This window comes from Artemia sp. Qi Xiang Cuo, chromosome 4, assembly GCF_049724085.1.
Source record: "Artemia sp. Qi Xiang Cuo chromosome 4, ASM4972408v1, whole genome shotgun sequence".
Lineage (NCBI taxonomy): Eukaryota > Metazoa > Arthropoda > Branchiopoda > Anostraca > Artemiidae > Artemia > Artemia sp. Qi Xiang Cuo.
Genome location: NC_142797.1, coordinates 54,169,993 through 54,196,029, shown reverse-complemented (window position 1 = coordinate 54,196,029; position 26,037 = coordinate 54,169,993). Strand labels below are relative to the sequence as shown.

General features: G+C 36.9%; 1 protein-coding gene across 2 annotated transcripts in view; it reads left to right on the top strand.

Moving 5' to 3' along the window:
- Positions 1–9,224, top strand: part of LOC148953240 (periodic tryptophan protein 2 homolog) — an 80,680-nt gene extending 71,456 nt beyond the window's left edge. For both annotated transcript variants that reach the window (XM_089088412.1, XM_089088411.1), the window contains exon 18: positions 9,068–9,224. In XM_089088412.1, coding sequence (XP_088944538.1) covers positions 9,068–9,194 — 127 coding nt within the window. In that variant the 3' untranslated portion in view covers positions 9,195–9,224. The remainder of the gene's footprint in view (positions 1–9,067) is intronic.
- Positions 9,225–26,037: the final 16,813 nt, after the last annotated feature.

Below are 26,037 nucleotides of genomic sequence, written 5' to 3'. Positions count from 1 at the left end.
CTGTTAAGCGGAACAGCAAAAACTTCAGTCCCTCGACCCTTCTCCTTGTTTTTGTCTTTGTTCCACCTTGTTTTATGTGTGCCCTAACGTGTTGCAATTAGTGGAAGAATATGAAACTGCAATATTAAAACAAAAAAGAAAGCTAATTAATAATTATCTTCTTATTTATCTTAGAAATTCAGTGGAGAAACTAAACTAAAGTACTGGCCCTAACTAATTGAAATATATATCATAGCCTTTAATTTTTAACTCTGCAATTTGAAAGTGTCATATACTGCATAACATTGTTAACTAAGCAAACAGAAGGTACCTCCTTGTCCGGGCATGAGGACTCTCGGGAAGAAAGACTATGGCTTCTTCCTGTTCATGCAATTAATTTTTTTGCACTAGATATTGAAATTTTCTTTGCTCATTTAACTTTTATCTGACTTGTGTCTGGCAACACCTAATTACGGTTAATTTCTATGTATTTATCCTTTGCTCTAAATGGCTAGATCGAGAATTTTGTCAGGGAAAGGAACCCGACAAGACGTCCATTGTTTTTCTCTTAAAATGCGAACATGTACCAATCCATGAGGTAGAATACTTTTGAATTTGAACATTTTGTGGAGGCTCTTACATGCAATCCTGCTTATTTATACTAGATGCGGCTTATTTATACTAGATGGCCCACCGTGCGGCTGGGCCACCGTGCAACGGGACTACCGTGCGGCTGGGCCACCAAGCAACTTAACCCCCGTGCGACTGGACCCCGTGTAATTGAATCCTCATGTAACTGAACCCTCGTGAAACTGAACCCCATTTAACTAAACCCCCGTGCAACTCTCATATAACTAAATTCCCGTCCAACTCAAACACCGTACTTACATTGGGTAAAATACCTGTTGTAATCTTTGCCTGTTTGACCTTGTTGGAATTGTTTGCTTTTTAAAGTCATGACATAGATGACTGTCGGGATGATTGGTAGAAGAGCTCTGTTTTGTTGTCGCGAAAACAGGGAGGGTCGGACGTCGCAAACTCTTGAAGCCAGATTTATTTCTCGTTTTTTTATGGCTGTTAATGGGGTTTCCCTTCGCCCTGTCACTGTCTACGGGTCTAGGTGTTTACCCCCTCCCCCTCCTCTCCGAAGAAAAACCCCTCCCCTGAACAATACCCATTTGTTCTAAATATGATTTTTCAAATTGAAATATTTTTTATTTGAGTTCTGTTATTTTTTAGTTTAGCTGAGAAGTGCTAAGGAAAGCGGAAAAGAGGAATTAATGTGTAAGTCTTGTCAGCCCCTCTTCTCCGTGCAAAAATGTTCTTATCATGGAAACTCCTCCAGAAACTGTCCCACCCCCTTCAGAAAACTCCGACGCGAAAAATGTCCGTATGCTTTCCAATAACAAACACTATCTGTAAGCAATGGACAAATTACAAAACTTAAAAAGGTACTTCAACTTCTGCAACTGAGGTTCTCTGATTGTTTTGTAGCTAGGGAGAGAGGGATACCCCAAAGGGCGCATTTTAATGCCAAAACATCTCAACTCTCATTGAGCCTTCGGATAAATACAGATTTAGTTCTAGGGGAGAAACGATAGGAGGATGGAGGTAGAAATTACTTATAATCCCCAGGCATTCTAGTCTTTTTTAATTGTCGAAAGTGATTGGATACCAACCAACCGCAAGGGCTATTTTTCGGGGGGGGGAGGGGATATTTTTAACAGGGAGGTATTTTTCAGGGGGGGGGGTATTATCCGCTAGGTGGTATTTCCCGGAGGTATTTTCCACAGGAGGTGTTTTTATCGGGGGGGGGGGGGTGATGGTCATCCTCCGATCATTTTTTACTTTTAAAAAGGGCACTAAAACTTTCAATTTCCAATCTAACAATAAAACGTGATTGACAAAAACTCCCACAGCCCTCGGGGCAATGGCTGTAGGTTTTTGCAAGTTACCCATTGTTGCTGCCCTTTCATTGCTTTTAATGACAACATTAGCTAAATGGTTCTGAGAACCACCGCCTGATCGTTATTGCTATATTTGCACATTACTCCTAGAAAAGTTATTTTATTTAGTGAAATATCTTTGTGTGACGTCATGTATCAATAAATTAGGCTAGACATTAGTTTTACAAGCTAATGTTGAAGTAAATAAATAAATTAGGCTAGATATTAGCTTTACACATCTACACATTAGTTTTACATTGGTTTTTACATTAATTTTACAGGCTAATGTTGAAATAAATCAATAAATTTGCCTAGACATTAGTTTTACAAGCTAATGTTGAGTTATATTAAATAAGAAAACCAAAAAGTATTCTGTATAATTTTTTTCATACTTCCCTATAATAATTTGATATTTAAAAAGTCATACAGAAGACTATACCATTTTTCATGTTTAAAGAAACCATAATATTTTTAATTAATTTCATTTTTATGTTCCTGGCCTCCCCCAGGCCATTCAGCGTGTCCCCAGTTGGCGATAGGGGAACGCTCTTCAGATATGTAGGGTACCTTCATAGGAGGCACGGACCAAGGGGGGACATTGTCCCTGGGGGTCCATAATAGAAACTGGGGCACCCTCGCCCGGGGTCATAAATACAGGCGGAGGAGGAAGAAGGCCCCTCAAATGTACACTCAAAAGGGTCCACTGGTGTGTCCACAAGTCCCATGAGTTACAAACCTTCTCCTAGTAAGGGGTTAAATTGCATGGTGATGCAGAACACCATCGCGGGAGGATCCTCTATCGGAGGACAACTGCGGCAGGGCGTAAGATCCAGATCCATGGACAACGGCCTCTGCAAAGGGCTGCCTCGACCCTTTCGGGGTACTTGCAAGACTGGGGACCTTGCGGTCACCTCTCTTCCTAGCCCCTCGAGGATATTATAGCCTAGTAAACGACACAGCATTCGCACGGGATTCTGACTAATAGATAATTCTTCTGGGCTTGGTATATTTTGACGGTCGTCTTCAGGCTGAAAAAACCTCTTCCTAGCTAATTTATCTACTATCGGCTGCCTCCCCGTAGTAGCCTAATATTTTTAGGCATGAATATATAATGAGTCGGAGGTAATAGACTTGAGACTGTCTGTACATGTTTGGACTCCTGTTGATGGAAGAGCATCGTCAAGTGCTGAAAACCATGTTGTGACCAAGATGGGCCCAGGATTGCACAAAGCCTCCATTCATGGAGGTCCCAGGGACTTCTTGCTGTCCGGTTCTTAGCCGGCTTAAGCACTTCGGTGTAGACTTGAGAAGATATGTGATCCCCTTCCTGCACTGGTATCCGGGATCAGTGCTTTTCCTGAGGCCAAAATAATTTCAATGATTTAAAGAACATGAAAATTGGAACTTGGAATGTTACGACGTTAAAAAATGACCTTCGTATTGACATTTTTACTGATAATTGCAGATGATTTGAGCTAGACTTATTAGAAGTTTCAGAAACTCATATCCCAGTGGTTGAAAGTATGAAAATAGCTTATAAAGAATTTGTATAGTAAGACATGAAGTATGAGGTATATAGACAGGGAGTAGGGCTCATGACGAATAAGGAAGCTGCAAAGTCTTGTTTAGGCTGGGAAGGTATTAGTAATAGAATATTAATCGCTCATTTTATGACTAGAAAGTTCAGAGTATCAGTTATAGTAGTATACGCCTCTTTAGAACCGACTGACTGAGATACTAGTGACTAAAATGAATTTTAATTACAGTTACAGGAGCAAATAGACAGGGTCCCAGGTAGAAATATGATGTTATTACTGGGAGATTTTAACGCCCAGGTTGGTAGAAATAGGGATAGATGGTATCCCAGCCTGGGTAAATTTAGCGTAGGAAAAGAAAACAGTAATGGATACAGACTTTTGCAATTTTGTAGGTATAACAATGTATACGGTGTTTGATCATAAAATGACCCATAAGTTAACATGGTATTCATGGGTTGGTAAGACAACAAACCTTACTGATTATGTTACAGTGAACTGAACACTTATAGGATCAATACAAGATAAAAGTGCATGTAAAAGTGACGTTCTTGTTATTAAAAGCAAAGATCACCATCTAATAGTGTCTAGGGTTAATCTAAAGCTGGAACATCGGAAGTGTAACTACCTCCCGGGAAGTTATGATGTTGGTAGACTCCAGGATGAGAAATTGAGAGAAACTTTCCAGGAATAGTTGAATACTAATCTTGAGAGTTTAAAATTTGATAATGTGGAAGATGGTTGGAATAATTTTAGAAAAATAATTTGTGAAGTTGCTGAAGGTGTATTTTGGAAGAAAGCTAGAACTGCAGCTAAGAATATTAGTGAAAAGGCTTTATGTTTAATAGAAAGGAGAAAGGACTTGTACAAGAATTATTTGAGTGATAGATCATACGAAAACAAAAGAAATGTAAAGAAACTAGAGAAAACATTAAAATATGAACTAAGGATGTTTGAAATTGAGGCAATAGATAAAATTGCCGAGGATCTTGAAGATGCAGCTAGACGGCATAATAGTAAAATACTATGCTGGTACGTCAATAAATTAAGAGGGAGTAGTCCATCCGGACTTGGCCCAGTTAAAGATAGGAATGGGGTCTCAATTAGCCATAAGGAAAAAAACTAAAGAGAGATGGGCCGAACATTTTGAGAATTTGCTTAGCCGAGATACAGTGGCAGAAAAAAATACAGAGGGAAATGAAAAAGTTTGTGATGCCTTGTATGTAAAGGAAGATTTCTTTTGCTAGGAGGAATTAGCAACAGTACTAAAAGGGCTAAAAAATAATAGGGTTCCAGGTGCTGATAGGGTGGTAAATGGGTTTGTTAAATTTGGCAGCTCAAAAATTAGAAAAAAGTTACTAAAGCTCACGAATATGACTTTTGAAAAAAGTGAAGTGCATAAATATTTTATGAAAACCTTAATTAAGCCACTGATTAAAAAAGAGGACAAGACTGACTGTTGTAATTATTGAAGGACTATCCTGATTTCTGTAGGTAGTAAATTACTTAGTAATATGATACTTTTTAGACTGAGAGATGCCGTAGACAAAGTTTTAAGAGAAGAGCAGTGCGGTTTTAGAAAAGGTAGAGGATGTGTCGACCAAATTTTCATTCTTGGGCTATTAATTGAGAAGTGCCTGAGTTTTCAAACACCTTTGGTCCTCTGTTTTATAGATTATGAGCAAGCGTTCGACTCTGTTGATAGAAGAGCTTTAGTAAAGGTTTTATCCTTGTACGGTATACCAGACAAATACATTAAAGTGATTAGTGTTATGTACGAGAATAACACTGCTGCGGTTAAGGTAGGAAATGTGTTTAGCAGCTGGTTTTTTATTAAATCAGGAGTTAAGCAGGGTTGTGTTCTATCCCCCTTTATATGGATTGTTTTGATGGACTTTGTTTAAGGAGCACAGGAAAGGCAATGGGATACCACGGAATCAAATGGGAGAAAAAAATTTCCTTGACTTATATTATGCTGATGATTTAAGCATCCTAGAAGAAAGTGTGAGCAAAATAAATGAAGTTTTAGAGGTTTTGCGAGTTAAGGGTGCTAGTATTGGTTTGAAAATTAATGTTAGGAAGACTAAGTCACTAAGGCTAGGAATAAGTGAAGATGAAAAGGTGACGTTGGGTAATGAAAAGGTTGATCAGGTGGGCAGCTTCACTTACCTTGGTAGTATTATTAGTAAAGATGGTGGAAGCAGTGAAGATGTTAAATATAGAATAGCCAAGGCTCAGGGTGTATTTTCACAGTTAAAAAAAGTCTAGAAGAATAGGAAGATAAGTCTGCAAACCAAGATTAGAATATTAGAAGCTACAGTGATGACAGTGGTCAAATATGGCTCTGAAGTATGGACGTTCCGAAGAGCGGATTAAGATTTGCTAGATGTTTTCCAGAGAAATTACTTACGGCTTGTTCTGGGTACCCGGCTGAGCTACCGTATTTCAAACAATAGCCTGTACGAAAAATGTGGTTCAATATCGCTCTCTAGGGCTATAATGAAAGAAAAGTTGAGGTGGCTAAGGCACGTTGTGCAGATAAAGGATGACAGGTTGCCGAAGATTGTTCTTTTCGGCCAACCGTCTAGGGCTAAGCAAAAAGAAGGTCTTCCTCGCCTGGGGTGGGAGGACGTCATAAAGAAATATTTAAAGAAAATGGGAACTTCGTGGGCGGGTGTAAAAAGGATGGCTTTGAATAGATTGGGGTGGAGGAGGAGCGTGCGTAGCTGTGTTGGCCTCAGGCGGCTTGGTGCTGCGGTGAGTTGTTAGTAGTAGTAGTAGTATACTAGATGGCCAATTAACATTTAAATCACAATTCCCACAAAACGCTTTTAGTAATCCCAAGATAAATAATATATTGTGTATAACTTTTACAACAGCTACATCTAATTTGAGGTCGAGTTTATGGCTTTTTAGAAAAATCAGTTCCATCACATATGCATTGACTGTGCCCCTCTCGACCTTGGTCCCAAGTCCACCCCTCTAAGGTTCAAATCTTTGTGCACTTTATAGTTTGGTTAAAAATAAACTGGCATACCATTAGCAAAATCATACCATGGATCAATCCAATTCCTGGACAAATTATAACAGATAAGGTACATCTTCTATGTCCCAATTATTCCTGGGTAAATTTATTTGCCAAATTTCCCAAACTACAACTTTCGAAATTCTAGCTATCGGAACAAAGAGGGAATTATCATATTTGTTCATTGCTCATTAAAAACTTATGTACACCATAATCAGTCACCATTGGCAAATTTATGTAAAGATTTTTGCTTATGAAAGGCTTGTAATCTTTTGCAACAAGTTAATTCTTGCTTTTTTGTATATATTCTCTCGGAAACGCTGTGATAATTTTTTCTGAAAATTAGCATACTAACATTTTATGGCCCGAAAAAATATATCTGGATAGATCACGACTTCCGGGAAATTTGTTCCCCCTCCCCAGCGCTGTTAATATATTTTTCTTAAATCTTAAATACCGGAAAAAAAAAAATGAAGTTTGAAAGTTGGACTAGTAATGGACCATGAAAACTTACCAAAACGAAGTTTTTCAAAGAAAATGGTGCCTGATCAACGATTTTTTTTTTGACAAACCCCCCAAAGAAAAGAGTAAGCGATTATTTCCGAAATTTTGAGTTTTGTGTATAAAATAAGCTATCCCATAATATATATTGGTACTCTTTATTTTGTATAGGTCGTTTTACGGACGTGGAAATTTTATTTTGGATTTGGTTATATTTTTTCGTTAGCCAAACCCCTTAGCATTGATAATAAACAACCCAGAATTAAAATTAGATCTTACAGCCTCTGCACTTGCCGGTGACGCCACTTGGAGGGGAAGAATTAACCCCTGGAGTTTGAAAAATACCTCCCCCTTTGTATCGTTGTTGAAAAAAAACATCTAGAAAAAATTATATAATTCATCAAACTTTTGGTTTTCTTTTTAAAGGTTTTTAAATTGTTGTAATCCCTTGTTAAAATACATACAAATATTTTTGCAATTAACAATCTAGATAGGTTACGACTTTGGAGGAATTTTTTCTTTCCTCCCAACTCCTGAAGTTTGAAAGTCTTGAATATAATTAAGAAAAGTTTCAAATGCAACTGTTGCGTTGCCAAAACTTATTGATTCCAAACTTGTAAAAAAGGCAATCCTGCTTGATAGCCATTAAGTGAGTCTCGGATTCTTAGTTGCTGCGCATTAAATACTACGTATTATGGTAGAAAACTTACAATGATGATTTGTATACCAGGGGACCCAGCTTCAACCGGTAACTATTGTTTGTTTAATAAAATTGTTTGTAATAAGATAATTATTCGTTTTTCGATGTAAAAAAAAAGAAGATCTAGATAGGTCTTGACCAATAGTGGTTTTTAGGTCCCATAATCTGGAGGAGCGAGGTATACCATACTTGAACTTGACTTTATTGAACTAAAACGCTATACGTAACTTTTATGCAAAGGAGACAGAGAAGCAACTCATTATGTATCCTTTAACAATAAAGAAAAGGAAAAAAAAAGAAATAACACTTCAATAACTCTCACAGAGTACAGAGAAAAAAAGATTGACTCACGGAGATAGGGATGGTATTTACAAAATAAATTATATAAAAAAACAATCAATACTACATTCAATCCCAGCTACTGTAGGCGGAAAGGGCTATCTCTTTCTATTTCTTTTTATATATGTATAGAGTGATGATAATTCACCAACTAATCAAATATTTTATGTTTATTTGCAATTTAGGGATGGCTATTCTTATTTTCAACCAAAAGTTTCATGCTATTGAAAAAATGATCTGTATGTTGGATTTTTAAAAACTGTGTGCCCAAATTCAGGTAAAAAATTTGTTGTAAATCAAGAATATAAAAAAATAAAAAGAGGTTTTGGTTTTAGATAATTCTTCTGTATTCTTCTATTCTTCTTCTGTAGGGTGTGTTACAAAATGGTCCAGGATTCTTATTGATTTATTTTGAACAATTTGGAGTCCTCGTAAATGTGAAAGGGAAGTCAACATCCAAACGCCCAGGCAATATTGAAATTAGCATTTACCCAATGAAACATATAAAGTTCTCGTGATTTCTTACGGAAACAGAAACTTTAATCTATGCAAACAACCGAGATTCCTTGACACTGTTGCTTTAAGTTTACTTATTTGTGCCTCAAACAACAGAGTTGAATCAATGTAAATTATATCAATGTATTTTCCACATAGGAGTGGAAAAATATAAAATAAAAGTAATTTAATGTCAGATGGCAGAAAAACTGGGAGGAGGCAGATAACCCCCCCCCCCCCTGCCCAGGCATAGAACCGTAACTGGTTATGACTTTGAGAAAATTCTCTAAGGGCCTTGATTAATTTTTGAAAAAAAACATTTTTCATATGAATGACGTCAGAAATACCCAGACGTCCAATACCCTAATGGTTTTACTTTCTTGAGCGTATAAAACAAAATGGCATGAAAGTTGTTTTGTGAAATAGGTTAAAAAACTGTTTTTCTTTTCACCAAGTGAAGCTAGGTTACTCCTACTCAAGCCTTTTTACAATGCTCAAAACGTATTTTATTTCCTGTATATAATATTAGATATATTTTCATTTCCAGATGTGATTTTAATCGCTTTACAATGCAATATCTGCTGAATTTGAGCAGCTTGAAGGGATCAAAGAATATTGTGGAAGAAGAAATGTCCAGCGAAGAAGCAAGTGATAATGAAATGGAAATTTTGTAGAATTTTGTATAATACCGAGTATTCCATTGGTTTAGCCTTAACCTGAGATTTAATTTTATTGGGCTCTGTCAAAAGCTACTTAATTCCATTTTCTTTGTTGGGGTCAAAATGAATGTAGCTGCATATCCTGATTGGAGTGGGTATTTTTTATCTGGATAGGTACTCTTCCCACGGTGGGTGACTGGGGGGGGGGGTATGGGGGTAAGGGCGGGGCACATTTACTATTTTTGCCCGAACCAACCATTACGCTGGCTTTAGTGATTTTTCTTGAGGAATAATGAGTTTTTAGGGGCACTGTTCGTTCTTAACTCCCTTTCTCCATCATGCTATACCCATTCTGGTGCTCAGTAGACATATATATATATATATATATATATATATATATATATATATATATATATATATATATATATATATATATATATATATATATATATATATATATATATATATATATATATATATATATATATATATATATATAATTATTAATGCAATGATTAATCAGAAGTTCTAGTGCCCTTTTTAAGTCAGAGTGATCAGAGGTTAGCTACCCCCCCCCCCCCACACGTCGTGTTTTCCCGAAATGCATCGAACAGAAATATTGAGATAAGCATTTTATTGAAAATAGCCCAAAGATCATATAACAAGGCTTTGGGGTTGATACAAACCACCAGAGCCCGGGGGTAAGGGTTGTAAGTTATGGCCTGGGGGCATTTAAGGTTTGTATAGAAGGTATGATTGTATAAGCTATATAGGTGACTCATTTGGTTGAAAATAGAAAGTTCTAGTTCCCTTTTAAGAGTCAAAAGTGACGGAGGTCAACTAGCACTACTATGATATTGATAGGCTACGCGTGTTATGCGTGTTAAGGCTACGGTTGAGAAGGTAAAAATTTGCTAGAATTTTGTGGGGAAATTTGAAATAAATCAAAACCCACTGTGTGCATGTAGATTGTCAAAAGGGCTTATCTCAAGAATGGATTTGGGTATTCAGTTGGAACTTTCAGAGAATACTTTAAGGGGAAGATCAATTGACAAAAAGGTAATATATGCATGTCACTACTAACACTATTACCATTGCTATTTTTACTAATATTAGGTCAGGGCGTCAAAAGTGCACACCAGCAATATTTTTGGAACGGCTTACCGTGTCAAGATACAATTCTAGGGCATCATGAAAGGGATGTTCAACTGACCAAAAGGCAAGATGTACATTCTACTACCGCTACTAATACTGCTGCTATTACTGTTACTACAACTTCTACTACCACCGAAACTACTGTGATACTAGTACTATTAGGCTAGGTCTATGAAGATAAATTTTGAGAGAATATTGATAGAAAATTCGAACTAACAAACGACACTATGTGCGTTAGATTGTCAAAATAGCGTATCTTAAGAATGGATTTGTGTATTAAGTTAGAACTCTCAGAAAATACTTGAAAGAAAAATAAGTACAAAGATCTCAATACATTTTTCCTGTTCTCAAGTTAAACATATCCTATTCTCTAGTAGAAAGAGTATTGAACATATCAATTTAAATCAACAATAAATCATATTGAAAGATATCAATTTAATGTTGTACTAAGTACAAAACTGTTCAAAAACTATAGGACAAAAACTGGGCTTTTTTGTCCTTGGTGATTACTTCAACAACTTTCTCTTTTTTTCCTTTTTTGTTTTTGTCAGTAGGGCTTCACGAATATAGGGCTTCATGTTTTATGTTCACTAAACTAAAAGTGACCACAGATGGTCGAGCCTACTGCAGAATCCTTTCACCTGCTCCAATCCATTTTGCAATAGTCGAACATTTTCTTCATCTTTGACAAAATCAAGCAAACACTGTAGAGACAGTTTCTCAACACCTTCAGGGTTCATTCCTACACCTAATCGAGGTAGAAAATTTACAAGAAATGTGAAAAATTCAACAGCACTCAATTCCTCATGCGGTTGTCTAAGGAACATTTCAACTTGTTGCTGAAGTTTTCTGGTCTTGTGTGCAACTGACGGCATTAGCTCCCTCATATCTGATATAGTCACTGGGACAGAGAGTTTTTCATACCCATCGCATTCAAATCCAAGAGTTTCAGAAAAAGAACCACAAATTTTGTGAATAGTTGCCCAAACTCCTTGAAAAAGGCACAAAACTGATACACTTGTTTTGTCTTCTGTCTTATTTTGCCTTTTAAATTCATTGTAATTTTCAATCAATGAAATAGTGTCATCTATTGTAGTTTGAACAAGCTTTAGCTTGTCCTCCACTTTATTTTCAACATTCGCTGATGAAGGTTTTGCGTCAGTAGGGCTTTCTTTGTCCTTGGTGATTTCTTTCACAACTTTGTTTTTCTTTCCTTTTGTGTTTTTAGTTTCTTCTGCAGTTGGATCGCCCTCTACCTCATTTTCAAAATTTGCTGATGAAGGTTTTGTGTCACTGGAGTTTTCTTTTTCCTTGGGAATTTCTTTAGCATTTTTGTTTTTCTCTCCTTCTCCGTCTTCAGTTACTTCTGTAACATTTGCTGATGAAGGTTTCGCACCACTTGGATTGTCTTCGTTCTTGACGATTTCTTCTACAGATGATGTGCTTACACAGCTCTTACTGGCTATATCTTTTTCAATCAAAATGGAATTGTCAACTCTAGTATAATGTCTTAAACGTGCCTCCGTTTCAGATTCTCTATATTTTTTTACAGCCCACCAGATTCCTATTGCAGCACAGGAGGCTGGTACTCCAACGGCAAGAAACTTAAATACTGTATTCATTGCATACGCTTTATATATGATAACTGTATAAACTTCACTGTATTACTGATAACCTAACCATGGGGATACCGTATATATATCATCGATGACGTCATTTACTCAAACTACTAATGCTCATTTGATGACGTCACTTAAACAACACCTGATTTTAAGGCGTTACGTCGAAAATGACGTCGCTTATAAATATAAAAGGCTGCATTCAGGATCCAATCATGATGACGTCATATTAAAATCATATCATAATATTGCAATAACGTCATGTAAAGACCGAAGTGGGCACAATATATTACATATTTTTATTTTACCAAGGCACTTCGTTTTGAAAAAAAAAAATTTTTGGTGATTCAGGGATGGGAACTTATTTTTTCGAATGATATTAACGTTAAAGGTTATATAAAAAAAAAATTAATGGTAATTTCGAAAGCTATCCGAAAACCATAAAAAAGGCGTTGGGTTGAAAATAAATTGCAACGAAATGAAACGAAAGATCTCATTTATCTTAAATCTTTCCTTATGACATCCTCCAATCCCGTTCAATCTCTGGTAGCATAGACATCTTAGTAAATCTGTCATCCTTTATCCGCAGAACTTGCCCTAACCATCTCAACTTTTCTCTCATTATAGCCGTAGAAAGTGGGATTGAACCACATTGAACCTACTATTTGAAATACTGTCAGTCTGTTGGGCACCCAAAACAATCCACAGGCAACTTCTCTGGAAAACATCTAGTAATTTTTCCTCCGTTTGTCGGAGTGCCCACGCTTCAGAATCATACTTGACCAATGTCATCACTGTAGCTTTCAAAATTCTAAACTTGGTTCACATATTATCTTCTGTTCCTTCCAAACTCTTTTCAACTGTGAAAAAAAAAACACAGTGGACCTTGACTATTCTACTTTTAACATTTTCACTTCATCCACTATCTTTGCTAATCATTCTACACAGGTAAGTGAAGCTATACACTGTATTGTTCTTGTTCCCCTCGTTACCCAACATCCCCTCTTCACCTTCACTTATTCTTTATGTTCTTATTCTTCTGTAAACTTTATGTAATTATGTAAAACAACGTATAATGTATAATATCAATAATATTCAGAATATTATGATATTCTAAAAACTTGCTAAGGAATCATAGAGCTTAAGGAATAGTGGGGTGAGGCGAAGATATGTCTCACAAATAAATCAATAGAATTAGAGGATATTTTTTATCGTAAAGTATGTTACGATGATGTCTCTTTCTCTCTTTGATTGCAATCTATCAGTTGAGCTGCTTTCTACGGTGGCTTAGTGGATTTGTTTGTATTATTTTGTGTTTCTTGTTTTTTTTTTTTTTCTATGAGCCATGGGCCTACCACAGTTTCGTTTAAGAAAAAATAAATTAAAGTAAATTATAAATAATGATAATGATAATTGAGTTACAGATGAAATGAATTAATATATTCATCCTGATAATCAGCTAATTATAAGAAAACAAAAGAATAAAATTATAATGAAATATTATAATAAAGATACAGATTTATTATATATTTATAATAAATTATAAGTCCCTGGCCATAAATATCGAAAAAATTGAGAAGAAAATTTTTATTCTCTAAAAGTAAGGTCCGTAAAAGATTCAAAAAATTTCTTTTAGTTGGTGTTTGGGCCTTAAAAATCATTCAAAAAACATTATTTTCCTGATTTGCTTCAAATTTTAAAGAATCATTCCCATGGTTAATGGTCACTGATATTTTGTTTGGACAGGAAGAGTGTTAGATATAATTTAGGGATACGGTATACCCAAAATATGGGTACTAAAACGGCCAAAACCTATCCTTTGTGATTTGCTTCTCCTGGCATGAGCCCAATGCGCAATAAAAGAAAGCATGTTGGTTCCACAGATAAAGTGCCAAAAGCATTTTTCGACCAGCTAAAACTTAAATTATTAAGTATTTTGGTAATAAGACCCCGATACTAAAGAAAGAAAAAAAGATAATACAAATAACAGTTTTCCATTAAATGTCCAAAAAACTTTTTTTCAGAACGGCCTAAAACCGAAACCCATCAATTACTAGTGCCAGGGTACCAGGTCCCTCTTGGAAAACATACCCAAAGAGAACCTCGAAGACGAAGCTATACAAAAAGAAGGTTGTATCAATTCGTAATGTCCAGAAACTAGGCATAATAATTTGTTTATATCTCTCCTATAATCTGTCATCCGATTTAACATGTCACTTGCATTGCCAAATGTTACGATTTCAAGTTCTGACAAATTTAATCTAAGAACGATGCAAAACTGGATTTATTCCTGGCTCCAAGTCCTACGTAAGAGATGATAAATATACAAAACTCTAATGAAAAGCTCATTTTCAAAATGGATTATAAGATTTTTTTTTTCTCGAGAATCTATGAAAATCATAGGCAGCGCGCTAGCGCTGCCTAAGTAGAGAACGATGTGGGCACAATGTGTTGTTTTTTTTTCTCCATACCCGGGCACTTCGTATCGAAGGAATTGTCGTAGAAACTTCGAAAATGGCTCATTCGACTGCAAATTGGATTGGCTAGAGCCCTTTTTAATAGTCGAAAGTGATTGGAGGGCAACTAGCCCCCCCCCCCACGCCCATAATTCTCCCAAACACTTCCAATCAAAATTTTGAGATAGCCATTTTGTTCAGTGTAGTTGATTTCCAGATAGAAAATATATTTTTGAGGAGGACACTCCCCCACAAACCACAGGGTAAGGATTTTAAGTTATACCCTTGGTCCATATAAGATTTTTATAATAGGTGTTGTCGTAAAAACTCCAAAAAAGGCTCATTTGATTGGAAATTCGATGGACTAATGCCCTTTTTAATGGTCAAGACGGATTATAGGGGACCTAGCCCCCCCCCCCCACCCCCCTTAATCCCCCCAACACAACCATAAAAAATTTTGTGATATTCAATTTGCTCCGCGTAGTTGATTTCCAGATAGAATATACATTTTTGAGGAGCACACTCCCCTATAACCCTCGGGGCAAGGGTTTTAAGTTACGCCATGGGGGCATATAAGGTTTTTATAGAAGGCGTCGTCGTAGAAACTTCAAAAAAGGCTCTTTCGATTGGAAATTCAAAGGGCTAGTGCCTGTTTTAATAGTCGAAAGTGATTGGAGGGCAACTAGCCCCCCCCCGCGCCCATCATTCCCCCAAAAACATCCAATCAAAATTTTGAGATAGCCATTTTGTTCAGCGTAGTTGATTTCCAGATAGAAAATATGTTTTTGAGGAGGAAACTCCCCTACAACCCAGGGGGCAAGGGTTTTAAGTTATGCCCTGGGGGTATATAAGGTTTATATAGAAGGCGTTGTCGTAGAAACTTCAAGAAAGGCTCATTCGATTAGAAATTCGACCGGCTAGTATCCTTTTTAATAGCCGGAAACGATCGTCGGGCACCAGGCTCTCCCCCCCGCCCCTCCGGCCCCCCCCCACCTCACCTACCCCTTGGGATACAGCCCTTGATGTCATCGGAGGTGAGTTCCTGATAGAACCTAGGTTATTTAGAAGGATAATCCCCCAACACCCTCAGGGCACTGGTTTTAAGCTATTCCCTGGGGGCATATAACGTTTTTATAGAAGGCGTTGTCATAGAAACTTCAAAAAAGGCTCATTTGATTCGAAAATCAAAGGGCCAGTGCCCTTTTTAATAGTTGAAAGTGATTGGACGGTAACTAACCTCCCTCTCACGCCCACCTTTTCTCCAAACACATCCAATCAAAATTTTGAGATAGCCATTTTGTTCAACGTAGTTTAAATTTCTGGAAATTAGGTCTTTGAGGATGACATCCCCCTCACAGCCCTCAGGACAAGGATTGTAGGTTATGCTCTGGGGGCATATAAAGTTTTTATAGAAAGCGTTGTCGTAGAAACTTCAAAAAGGGCACATTCGATTAGAAATTGAAATGGCTTGTGACCTTTTTAATAGTCGAAAGTAATTGGAAGGCAACTAACACCCCTTCCACGCCCACCAAAACACATCCAATCAAAATTTTGAAAGAGCAATTTTGGTCCACGAAGTCAAAACTCTGGAAACTTTCCCTTCAAGCCTTACGGTCCGCTCAATGGCATCTAGGCAAGGTAATAAGAAGTGCCAGGAGGGCACGTAAGTTTTTGTTAGAATCTTTGTTGTAGAAACAAGAACAGAACCTTATTCGGTCTGAAACTCAATGTACTCGTGTTCTTTTTGAAAGTTGAAATTTATTTGAGTGCAACTAGCCCCCCTCTGTCGCCCACCTTTTCCTCAAACATACCCAATACAAATTTTTTGGTAGCCGTTTCTTTCAGTGTTGTGGATATCCAGATATAAATTGTGTTTTTGAGGAGGGTACTCGCCCACAGGTCTCAGGGTAAGGGTTGTAAGTTGTGGCCTGGGGGCGTGTAAGACTTTTACTGAACGCGTCATCGTAGAAACTTCAAAAAGGGCTCATTCGATTTGAAATTGAAATGGCTAGTGGCCTTTTTAATAGTCGAAAGTGATTGGAAGGCGACTAACACCCATTCCACACCCACCATTTTCCCAAACATATCCAATCAAAACTGTTAGATAGCCATTTTGTTTCACACAGTTTAAAGTTCCGGAAATTATACCTTTGAGCAGGACACTCCCCCCAGTCTTCAGGGCAAGGGTTAAAAGTTATGCCTTGCGGGAATATAAGGTTTTTATTGAAATGTTTGTCGTAGAAACTTGAAAAAGGGCTCATTCGATTGGAAAATTTAAAGGGCTAGTGCCCTTTTGAATAGTCGAAAGGGATTTGAGGGCAACTAGCACCCCTCTCACGCCCACCTTTTCCCCAAACACATCCTATCAAAATTTTTAGAGAGCCATTTTGTTAAACGCAGTTAAAAGTTTTAGAAATTAGGTCTTTAAGGATGATAACCCACCCCACAACCCTCAGGGCAAGAGTTTTAAGTTATGCCCTGGGAGCATGTAAGGTTTTTATAGAAAGTGATGTTTTAAAAACATCAAAAAGGGCTCATTCAATTGGAAATTGAAAAGGCTACTGCCCTTTTAATAGTCAAAAGTGATTGAAGGACAACTAATCCCCCTTTCACGCCCACCATTTCCCCAAACAGATCCAATCAAAATTTTGAGATATCCATTTTGTTCAACGTAGTCGAAAGTTCTGGAAATTAGGTCTTTTAGGATGATAACCCCATCAGAGCTTTCAGTGCAAGGGTTGTAAGTTATGCCTTGGGGGCATATAAGGTTTATATAGAAAGTTGTTGTAAAAATTTCAAAAGGGGCTCATTTGATTGGAAATTGGCCTTTTTAATAGTCGAAAGTGAGTGGAGAGTAATTACCCCCCCCCCCCCTTTTATACCCTCTATTTCCCCAAACACATTCAATCGAAGTTTAGAGATAGCCATTTTGTTCAACGTAGTGGAAAGTTCTGGAAATTATTTATTCAAGGATGACAAACCCCCCAGAGTCCCCAGGTTGAAGGTTGTAAGTTATGCCCTGGGGGCATATAAGGTTTTTAATGATAGGGTTGTCATAAAAACTTCAAAAGGGGCTCATTCAATTGGAAATTGAGAGGGATAGTGCCCTTTTTAATGGTTGAAAGTGATTGGACGGTAACTAACCCCTCTCTCACGCCCACCATTCCCCCAAACACATCCAATCAAAATTTTCAGATAGCCATTTTGTTCAACATAGTAGTAAGTTCTGGAAATTATGTCTGTGAGGATGACAAACCCCCCTAGCCCTCAGGGCGAGTGTTGTAAGTTATTCCCTAGGGGCATATAAGGTTTTTATTGAAAGCGTTGTCGTAGAAACTTCAAAAGGGCTCATTTTATTAGAAATTGAAAGGGCTTGTGCCCTTTTTAATAGTTGAAAGTGATTAGAGAAAGACTAGCGCCCTTCTCACACCCACCATTTTCCCAGACACATCCAATCAAAATTTTGAGATAGCCATTTTGTTTAACGTAGCTGATAGTTCTGAAAATTAGGTCTACAAATGAATGTGCATCGTCAGTTTAGTATACATATACTGATATTTAGTAATCAAAATCTTAATATTATTTGATTTATTAAAGTTATAAAAGTAAAGACATTTATATTTTTTTCAGTAAAGTGCAAATTATGTTCTGGCCTTGGGAAGGCATAGGGGTTTTGAGCCCAACTTATGTTATTTTCTGATCGTTTTGAGTTTGACTTGGTTATTTATTATAATTTCTGTTCGTTTTGAGTTACATTTATTTATCGATGCTGATTTGTGGTAGTTTCACGCTTGGTATATTATTTGATTTTATTTTTGCTAATTTTTTGTTTAATGGAGTTCTTAACTTTTCTTTGAAAAACTTATTTTGTGGAAAAAGTTTTTTTAATTAATAAGTGAAAACGACGGCCACAGAACAGATTGGGTTTTGCATAACATAGACATCTAATTGATCTAAATTTTGTTGTTGATTCACATTGGTTTAGCTATAATTTCACATAGTGATTGCAGTGCAGGATTTCTATTTTCAAGTTTCACAAAGATTCTGATATGGCAAGCTGTTTCATATCCATGACCTTCTCAAGAAACTCTGGCACTGTCAGGATAATGACATTCCAAACAGGGATGCACGAAGAGGGGATGGAGGCTTGTGGCGGATCCAGGGGGCCGGCCCCAAAATTTTTCTGGCACCCTCATTCTTTGTTTTTTTTTCCATTTTTCACTATTTTTAAATAAATTTGCAGTTTGGTCAATTATTGGCACTCTTGTCACACTGCCCCCTCCCCGGATTTCGGTTATTACCGCCCTTGTCATATTGGGCCCCCCAATATTTTGTTCTAGATCCGCCCCCGGATGGGGGATCACTCCCTTCTGAAATTTCAAATTTCCCCAGTATGGGCACGGCTTATTCAAATTATCAGATAAAACATGTTTTGTTCTATTATTGAGCCCCCCCCCCTAAAATAAAATCCAATGAGCCTGCCTGACTCAGAGCATTATGATACAATATAAATGATTACGGGGCCTCCTTCTCTCACCATCACTGCCTACATAACTTTCAATACTGCACGTTATCAAGTTACAAATTGCTTTAGTGCGACAAAATCAAAACCAGCAACTCAAAAAGAAGTAGATGACATCTCAATTTGAGCACTGTTGGCACAGTAAATTTTAAATGGGAGATTAAAAAATGGCTAGGCCAATAAATGTGAATAGCAAATCTCGTAATGGGTAAATTAGGTCATTTACACAGAGAAAAGACAAATTTTAAGTATAGAAGCGGTCTTTATCTAACGAGATGAGATGTATGGTCCTTACAAAAAAAAAACACTTTCCGCATGCAGAATAAAGGTCCGCCTAGCGTAGGTATCGAACTCCTGGATCGGTATTATATATTACACCTATCTCCTGGATAGTCATTATCTGATATAAAGTTGAACATTATTTCAAGAAATTTGTATTAATATAAGTTTATAAGCTATTAAAAAATTTTATTTATCGAGGAAATTAGACGGATTATCCAAATTAATTTGAAGTGTGCTTATGTTGCCCAGGACCAATTGGACAAATAATTCTTGTTTTGTCTTTTGGTAATTCAAACTGTTTTAGACGAAAATAAATATATACCAGTAATATCTTTTCGTTTAAATGATGAATAGATATTTCTATCCTATTTATAATTAATGCGTTCTAATTTCTACGCTTTTGTTATAAATTGTACCACTAGCTTGGTAGATCTACAAATACGTTTTTATTCCGGACAGCAGAGCTAAGTACTAGCAATCATTTCGTAACAATTGGCTTGGTGACGTATAATCCTCTTCCACGGCTACCAATAATTAGTAGACTGTGAATTGATTATAGCTGTGGAAATTATTCTTTGAAATCCGTTGAAAACTTAATTAAATGGGGACTTTCGTATACTAATAGAATCCTGAAAAAGTGGTGCATTCAACTACACCAACAATGCCAGAAATTTAGGACTTTTTAGGATAAACTTTAGTTCATAAAGTGCTGGGAATAGGATGATTTCGACGTGTCCCATATCAATTATCAATTGCAATTATACTAATGATTGTTAGTGGCGCTCAGTGAGAACGCGGGGAACAGTAACAAACATTTTTTTATCAAGCACCAGTGCCAACTCTGAACTTGCTACTCAGGGTTAGGTTGAAGATCCTATTTCTAATTGTACTGTTTCCCGTCTAAACAGGCTTTAAATCTTTGCCGTTTGTGCCATTATGTCGAAACCTACGAAATATATTTGCCCGGAGTGTAAACTACGCGCCGCTAGTGGCACGGTTCAGTGCAGTCGATGTAAACTGTGGCTACATCCCAAGTGCGCAGGGATTACAATTGAGGAGAGAAAACGACAAAGTGAGTGGTACTGCTTAGACTGCCAGTCCTCCCTTCCTCTGAATCATCCCCTGGCACTAAATTACTATGAAGTATACCCAGATCTATCCAAAAAGTTACGACCCCAAAGACAGTTTCTAAAAACCAAGCTTCCCAAGCCTTTCCGTGTGCTGACTGTGAAAAGTATACCACACAGCAGGGTTCCATCCAAGAAAAATATGGCACAATGTTAAAAAATCAATCAAGTCGTTAAGCTACTAGAGTCTATTTGCAAAAACAAGTTGACATATTTGCAAATTATCTAAAAAAAAGTAAACGACCTACTCAATGAACGTGATTTGGAATTTAAAATGGTGGGTGAAGAAATCAACTCCCGTAATTCCCCCTATCTTGCTATACTAGATGAACTATCTACCCACAAAAGCAATCAAGTGACCCTCACCGTAAAAATGATTGAACTTAAATGTAATGCGAAAAACAGTGAAATAATTATTCCCACATTTAACGAGCAAATATCAGTTTTCAGCAGCTCTAGCGATGTCAATGCTAGATCAATTTTTTTACCACGAAGTGTTGAGCCACTTTTAATCCTTCACCCTGAGGATATTCCTGTAGTTATGCCAATATTTTCCGTGGACAGAAATGAAACGGATTCTAGTGTGACGTCACAGAATCCACTAATACCTGATGTTACTATGGCAACGGACCAAACTGAACAGGATGACGCGAATGCTGCAGTGAGTGCCGAGTTTTTTTTATAAATTTCTAGCAGATGATGAAGTGTATATTGTTTTTGAGAAAATTACTAAAGTGAAAAAGAAAGAAAACCTGAGAAAAAACGGAAAAGAAAACGTAATATGTAAATATTTTAATCGGGGGGTTTGTAAGTTACGCAGAAAGTGCAAGTTTTTACATATATGTCGTAATTTTGTAGCATGTATTTGAAGGATTGTCAAGTGTAGTTTTGACAATGTTGACCTCTGTTCCTTTTTAACGTGTATTGACAAATCGTGTATTTTCGCACATGCATCGGTAATAGTGGAGGGTGACATTACGTTTCAACCTTTCTTAAGGGCGAAGCAAAAAGCAACCGCGATCCCCACCCCTTTCCCCCTCTAGTCCAGTACCTTTCTACCGCCAGTCGCGCCCCCAAGCATCGTTAATGGTAGAGGGTGGCCTTACGCTCCAGCCTTCTTTAGGGCGATGCAGAAAGCAACCGCTACCGTCACCCCCTTTTCCCTACTTTTTAATCCAAGTCTACCGCCTGTCACATCTCCCTCTCATTCTAAATCACACCTGGTGTGCTCCTCCACCCTTTACTCCCACTTTTGCACCAGCGATGCGGTATTTTTCCCCGTTCCCCCCCCCGCCTCTCCTTTTAAATTAGCCGAACCGTACCCCGTGTCAGCGTTCAGCGTTCGGTTAAAAACAGATTTTCAGTTTTTCAGTCAGTACAAGAGTCGTCACCGGTTGTAAATGGCCTCCCTGTTGATACTTTTAGTTCATGTCCGAATCTTAAATATGAAACTAAGCGTAATAAAACAAGATATGTAGAAAAAGATGTAAATCAAGACCGTTATCAATTTCCGTCATTGCTTACTCTAAATGCTGAAAGTCTAAATCAAGATAAGATAGCCGAGCTGGAAGGTTACGCTTATGTGTGAAAACCATCAATAGGTTCTGTCATGGAAGTGCACCGGAAAAGTAGTGATCATCTCAAAATTAGTAATTTTACTGAGTTTATTAAGCTACGAACCGATGATTACTCCCTTGAGAAAAAAGGTGGTGGTTTAATGATGATGGTTCGGGATGACCATGCAAATCAAAAAATTAATATACCACACTTGAATGAGTATGATGAGATTTTATGGGTCCTCGTTCGGCCCAAACGAGCTCCCAAGAAGTGTTGCTAATATAGCTGTTTGCGTTTTTTACTCTTCACCGAGTCAACAAGCTTCTCAGAAACTGGTGATAAAAATGATCTAATACTAGATTTTTTTTTCTTAAAAATAACAAACTAAAACAAGTAGTTTCGTTTCCCACGACAAAACGAGGAACTTAACTTGATGTTATTTGTTCAAACCTTTCTGAATATTACCAGAACCTCCAAGAGCTCCCACCTCTTGGCGGAAGCTACCATTTTAGGTTGCATTGGAACCCCCTTCCTTCGTATAAAATCAAATACGTTATTGAAACTTTTTAATATAGACCTCTAAATGATAATGGTCTATTTAAGTTCGGTTCATGGATTTCAGAAGAGAACTGGGAAGAAGTATACTCCTCGGATTCTCCAGATGAAAAAGCATCGATTCTTCAAAACAAAATCCGAACCAAGTATGAAGAATGTTTTCCCGAGAAAACCGCCAAACGCTGCAACTCTGATAGGCCGTACATAACTTACGAAATAAAGTGTTTAATTCGACAAAAAATTATAATTCATAAACTGGTTGATGAAGTTGTGAAATTTAATTAAGAGCTGTGGGATGGGGGTTTAGTTGACCTTTTCTTGTTTTGATCTAAGTATAAATATAATCTTCATTTCTGATAGATTTCAATTTGTATACTGGGAGGAGGAAACTTTAGTCATTATAGAAGTTTACTACTCTGAAATGTTTATTTATTATTTTTTCAATTATATACTGGGAGAAGGCGACTTGAATCATTATATAAATTCAGTGCAAGGACGTGTTTATTTAATATGTGAGTTTTGTTTCTTATTTATTTATATTTTTTCTTTTTTTTTTCTTTATCTTTATGTGTTTATTATTTTGATGTAATTTAAGTTTTTTGTTTTTTTTATTTTTTTTTTTTTTTTTCCGTTTATAAAGGCTCCCGGATGTGGGGCCGAAAAATTGGGAGCTTTTGTGCATAATTAATTGTTTTGTATTTAACTGCTTTATAGAAAATTAAAACCCGTTTTTCTTGTTTAAAATTTTTTTTTTGTTTTTAATGTATCCGAGAAAGGAATATGGATATAGAATTTAATAACTCTGATACTTAGATTCTGTTAATTTTATCCCACATATCCGACAAAGGATGTTGATATAGAATTTAATCAATCTGATACTTAGATTTTGTCAATTTTATCCGAATTATCAGACAAATGATGTTGATAATGCATTTAACCCTACAGAGGCAATTGTTGTAAAAAAACAACACTGTACTTTTCGAGCTTGGACTGCCATCTTGCTGTAAAAAAATACTGCTTTTATCAACATCTTTCGATGGGGCTGAAAGATGGCAGTCGATTGATACCTTCGGGGAGCTGCTGTGTGACATGTGGCCTAAACAGTGAGTCACCAAACCAAGGGGTAAGAAAAACGAATGAAAAGGTAGGCAATTTCTAAGCTAGAAACTGGAAACAAAACGAAAAGGTGGGAGATTCCTTGCATGCCATATGTATATGAAATATATACCATTTAGAATTACTGTAGTTGAAATTCATGAAATGTGCAAGAATTTTGATCAGTAGCAAGATAAACTTCCTCCTGTTGTAAAAATACAACATCGGACGATCGTGGCTCAAAATTATGAAACAAACAACTAAATAAGAAAAAAAAAAAGGGTAAAGAAGACAATATAATTTTACATCAGCTATTATGTAGGAGGAGTCCCTCCTACATAGAAGCTCAAACCACCCCTCAGAAATGGTGGATCCAAGATTCAACCCGTCCTGAGTCATATCCGTTCCAAGTTTCTTGAAGTCAGCCCCGAAGAACACCATTCAATTGACGAGCAAATGATTCCTTTCAAGGGGTGAAGCAACTTGAGACAACATCTACCAAAAAAGACGACGAAGTGGGGAATAAAAGTGTTCACAAGAGCCGGTGTGTCAGGTTTTGTATATGATTTTGAAGTTTACCAAGGGAAGGGCTCTCTTATTGAAGATGACATAGAGCCAGATCTTGGAGTCGGAGGCAACATAGTTTTACGTCTGATGAGTACCTTGCCAGAGAAAATGAACTACAAGATTTACTTTGACAACTGGTTTTCGAGCTTGAAACTAATGAGTTTGCTCAAAATTAAAGGATTCCCTTGTATTGGTAAGTTGAACAAAGCGCGACTGAAGGGCTGGCCGCTCCTCACAGATGGTGAAATGAAGAAATGAGAGAGAGGAACGTCAGATTACAGGACTGACATTCATTCTGGCGTTATTGTAGTGAAATGGTTAGATAACAACACGGTTTGCTTGGCTTCAACGTATGCAGGAATAACGCCACAGGATACGTGCAGACGCTGGAACGTTAAGGATAAATCCAGGGTTGAAGTTTCAAGGCCAGCCATTGTTTATGAGTACAACCTTCATATGGGTGGCGTAGATTTAGCAAACATGCTGGCGGAGATGTGCCGAACTCATCTTCGGACACAAAAATGGTATATGAGAATCTTCTGGTGGCTTATTGATACATCAGTCTGCAAAACCTGACTTCTGTTCAGATCAGATGTCAAAGCACTGACTTCGAAAAAAGATGAATTAGGGATCTTGAGAGCCTTCAGGTCCGGAGCTGCTGCTGGTTTGTATGCCTCGGCGCGTGTGATACCCCAACGTAAACGTGCTAGACCATCCGCAGATGTTGAAGCAAGTCCCAGCCCCATTCGAAGTCGCAATCGAATCCGACAGGCAATATCTGCTCAAGCCGATGGACTTGATCACTGGCCAAAAAAGACTGAAAAGCAGAGCCGCTGCAAAGAGTGCAAATCGGGATACACCACTTTTGAATGCAAAAAATGTGACCTTCCACTGTGCCTTACTGCCAAAAACAATTTTTTTAAAGCCTTCCACACCAAGTGAAAATGCCCCATTTTTATATACTCGAGAGGCTAATGTCGTATTTTTACAACATGGTCTAAAATTGATAATTTTGAATAAATCATGCAAAAATAAAAATTTTTCGTCAATAGTCTGACCTAGAGATTACATGGGAAGCGTTGGAGATTTTTCCTGGTATTCGTTCATATAGTGGCCTGTCAAGGGTTAAAGGATGTTGATAAGGAATTTATTCAGTCTAATACTTAAATTTTGTAAACTTTAACCCACCTATCTAAGAAAAGTATGTTAATATAGAATTTATTCACTCTGGTACTTAGATTTTGTCAATTTTATCCGACATATTCGACAATGATGTTGATAAAACATTTATTCAATCTGATACTTATATTTTGTCAATTTTATCCGACGCATCTGACAGAGGATGTTGATAAAAAAAAATTTATTCACTCTGACACTTAGATTTTGTCAATTATCTAACATATTATCCAAAAATTTTTATCCAACATATCCGACAAAGGATGTTGTTAAAGCATTTATTCATTCTGATATTTAGGTTTTGTCAATTTTATTCAACATATTCAACAAAGGATGCTGAAAAAGCTTTTATTCACTCTGATATTTAGATTTTGTTAATTATAATTGTTGTAACTGATAAAAGATATTGATAAAAAAATAAATTAGTCACTCTAACACATAGATTTTGTCAATTATATCACATGTGTCCGAGAAAGAGATGTTGATATTGAATTTAATCAATCTGATGCAAGGATTTTGTCAATTTTATCAGATATACAAGACAAGGGATGTAGATAATGAATTTAAAGGGTGTTGATAAGTTATTGATTAACCCTGACTCTTAGATTTTGTCAATTTTATCCCATGTATCCGAGAGAATGATGTCGATATGGATTTTAATCACTCTGATGCTTAGATTTTATCAATTTTATTTATATATTTGACAAAGGATGCTGATAATTAAATTATTATCTCTGACGCTAAGAT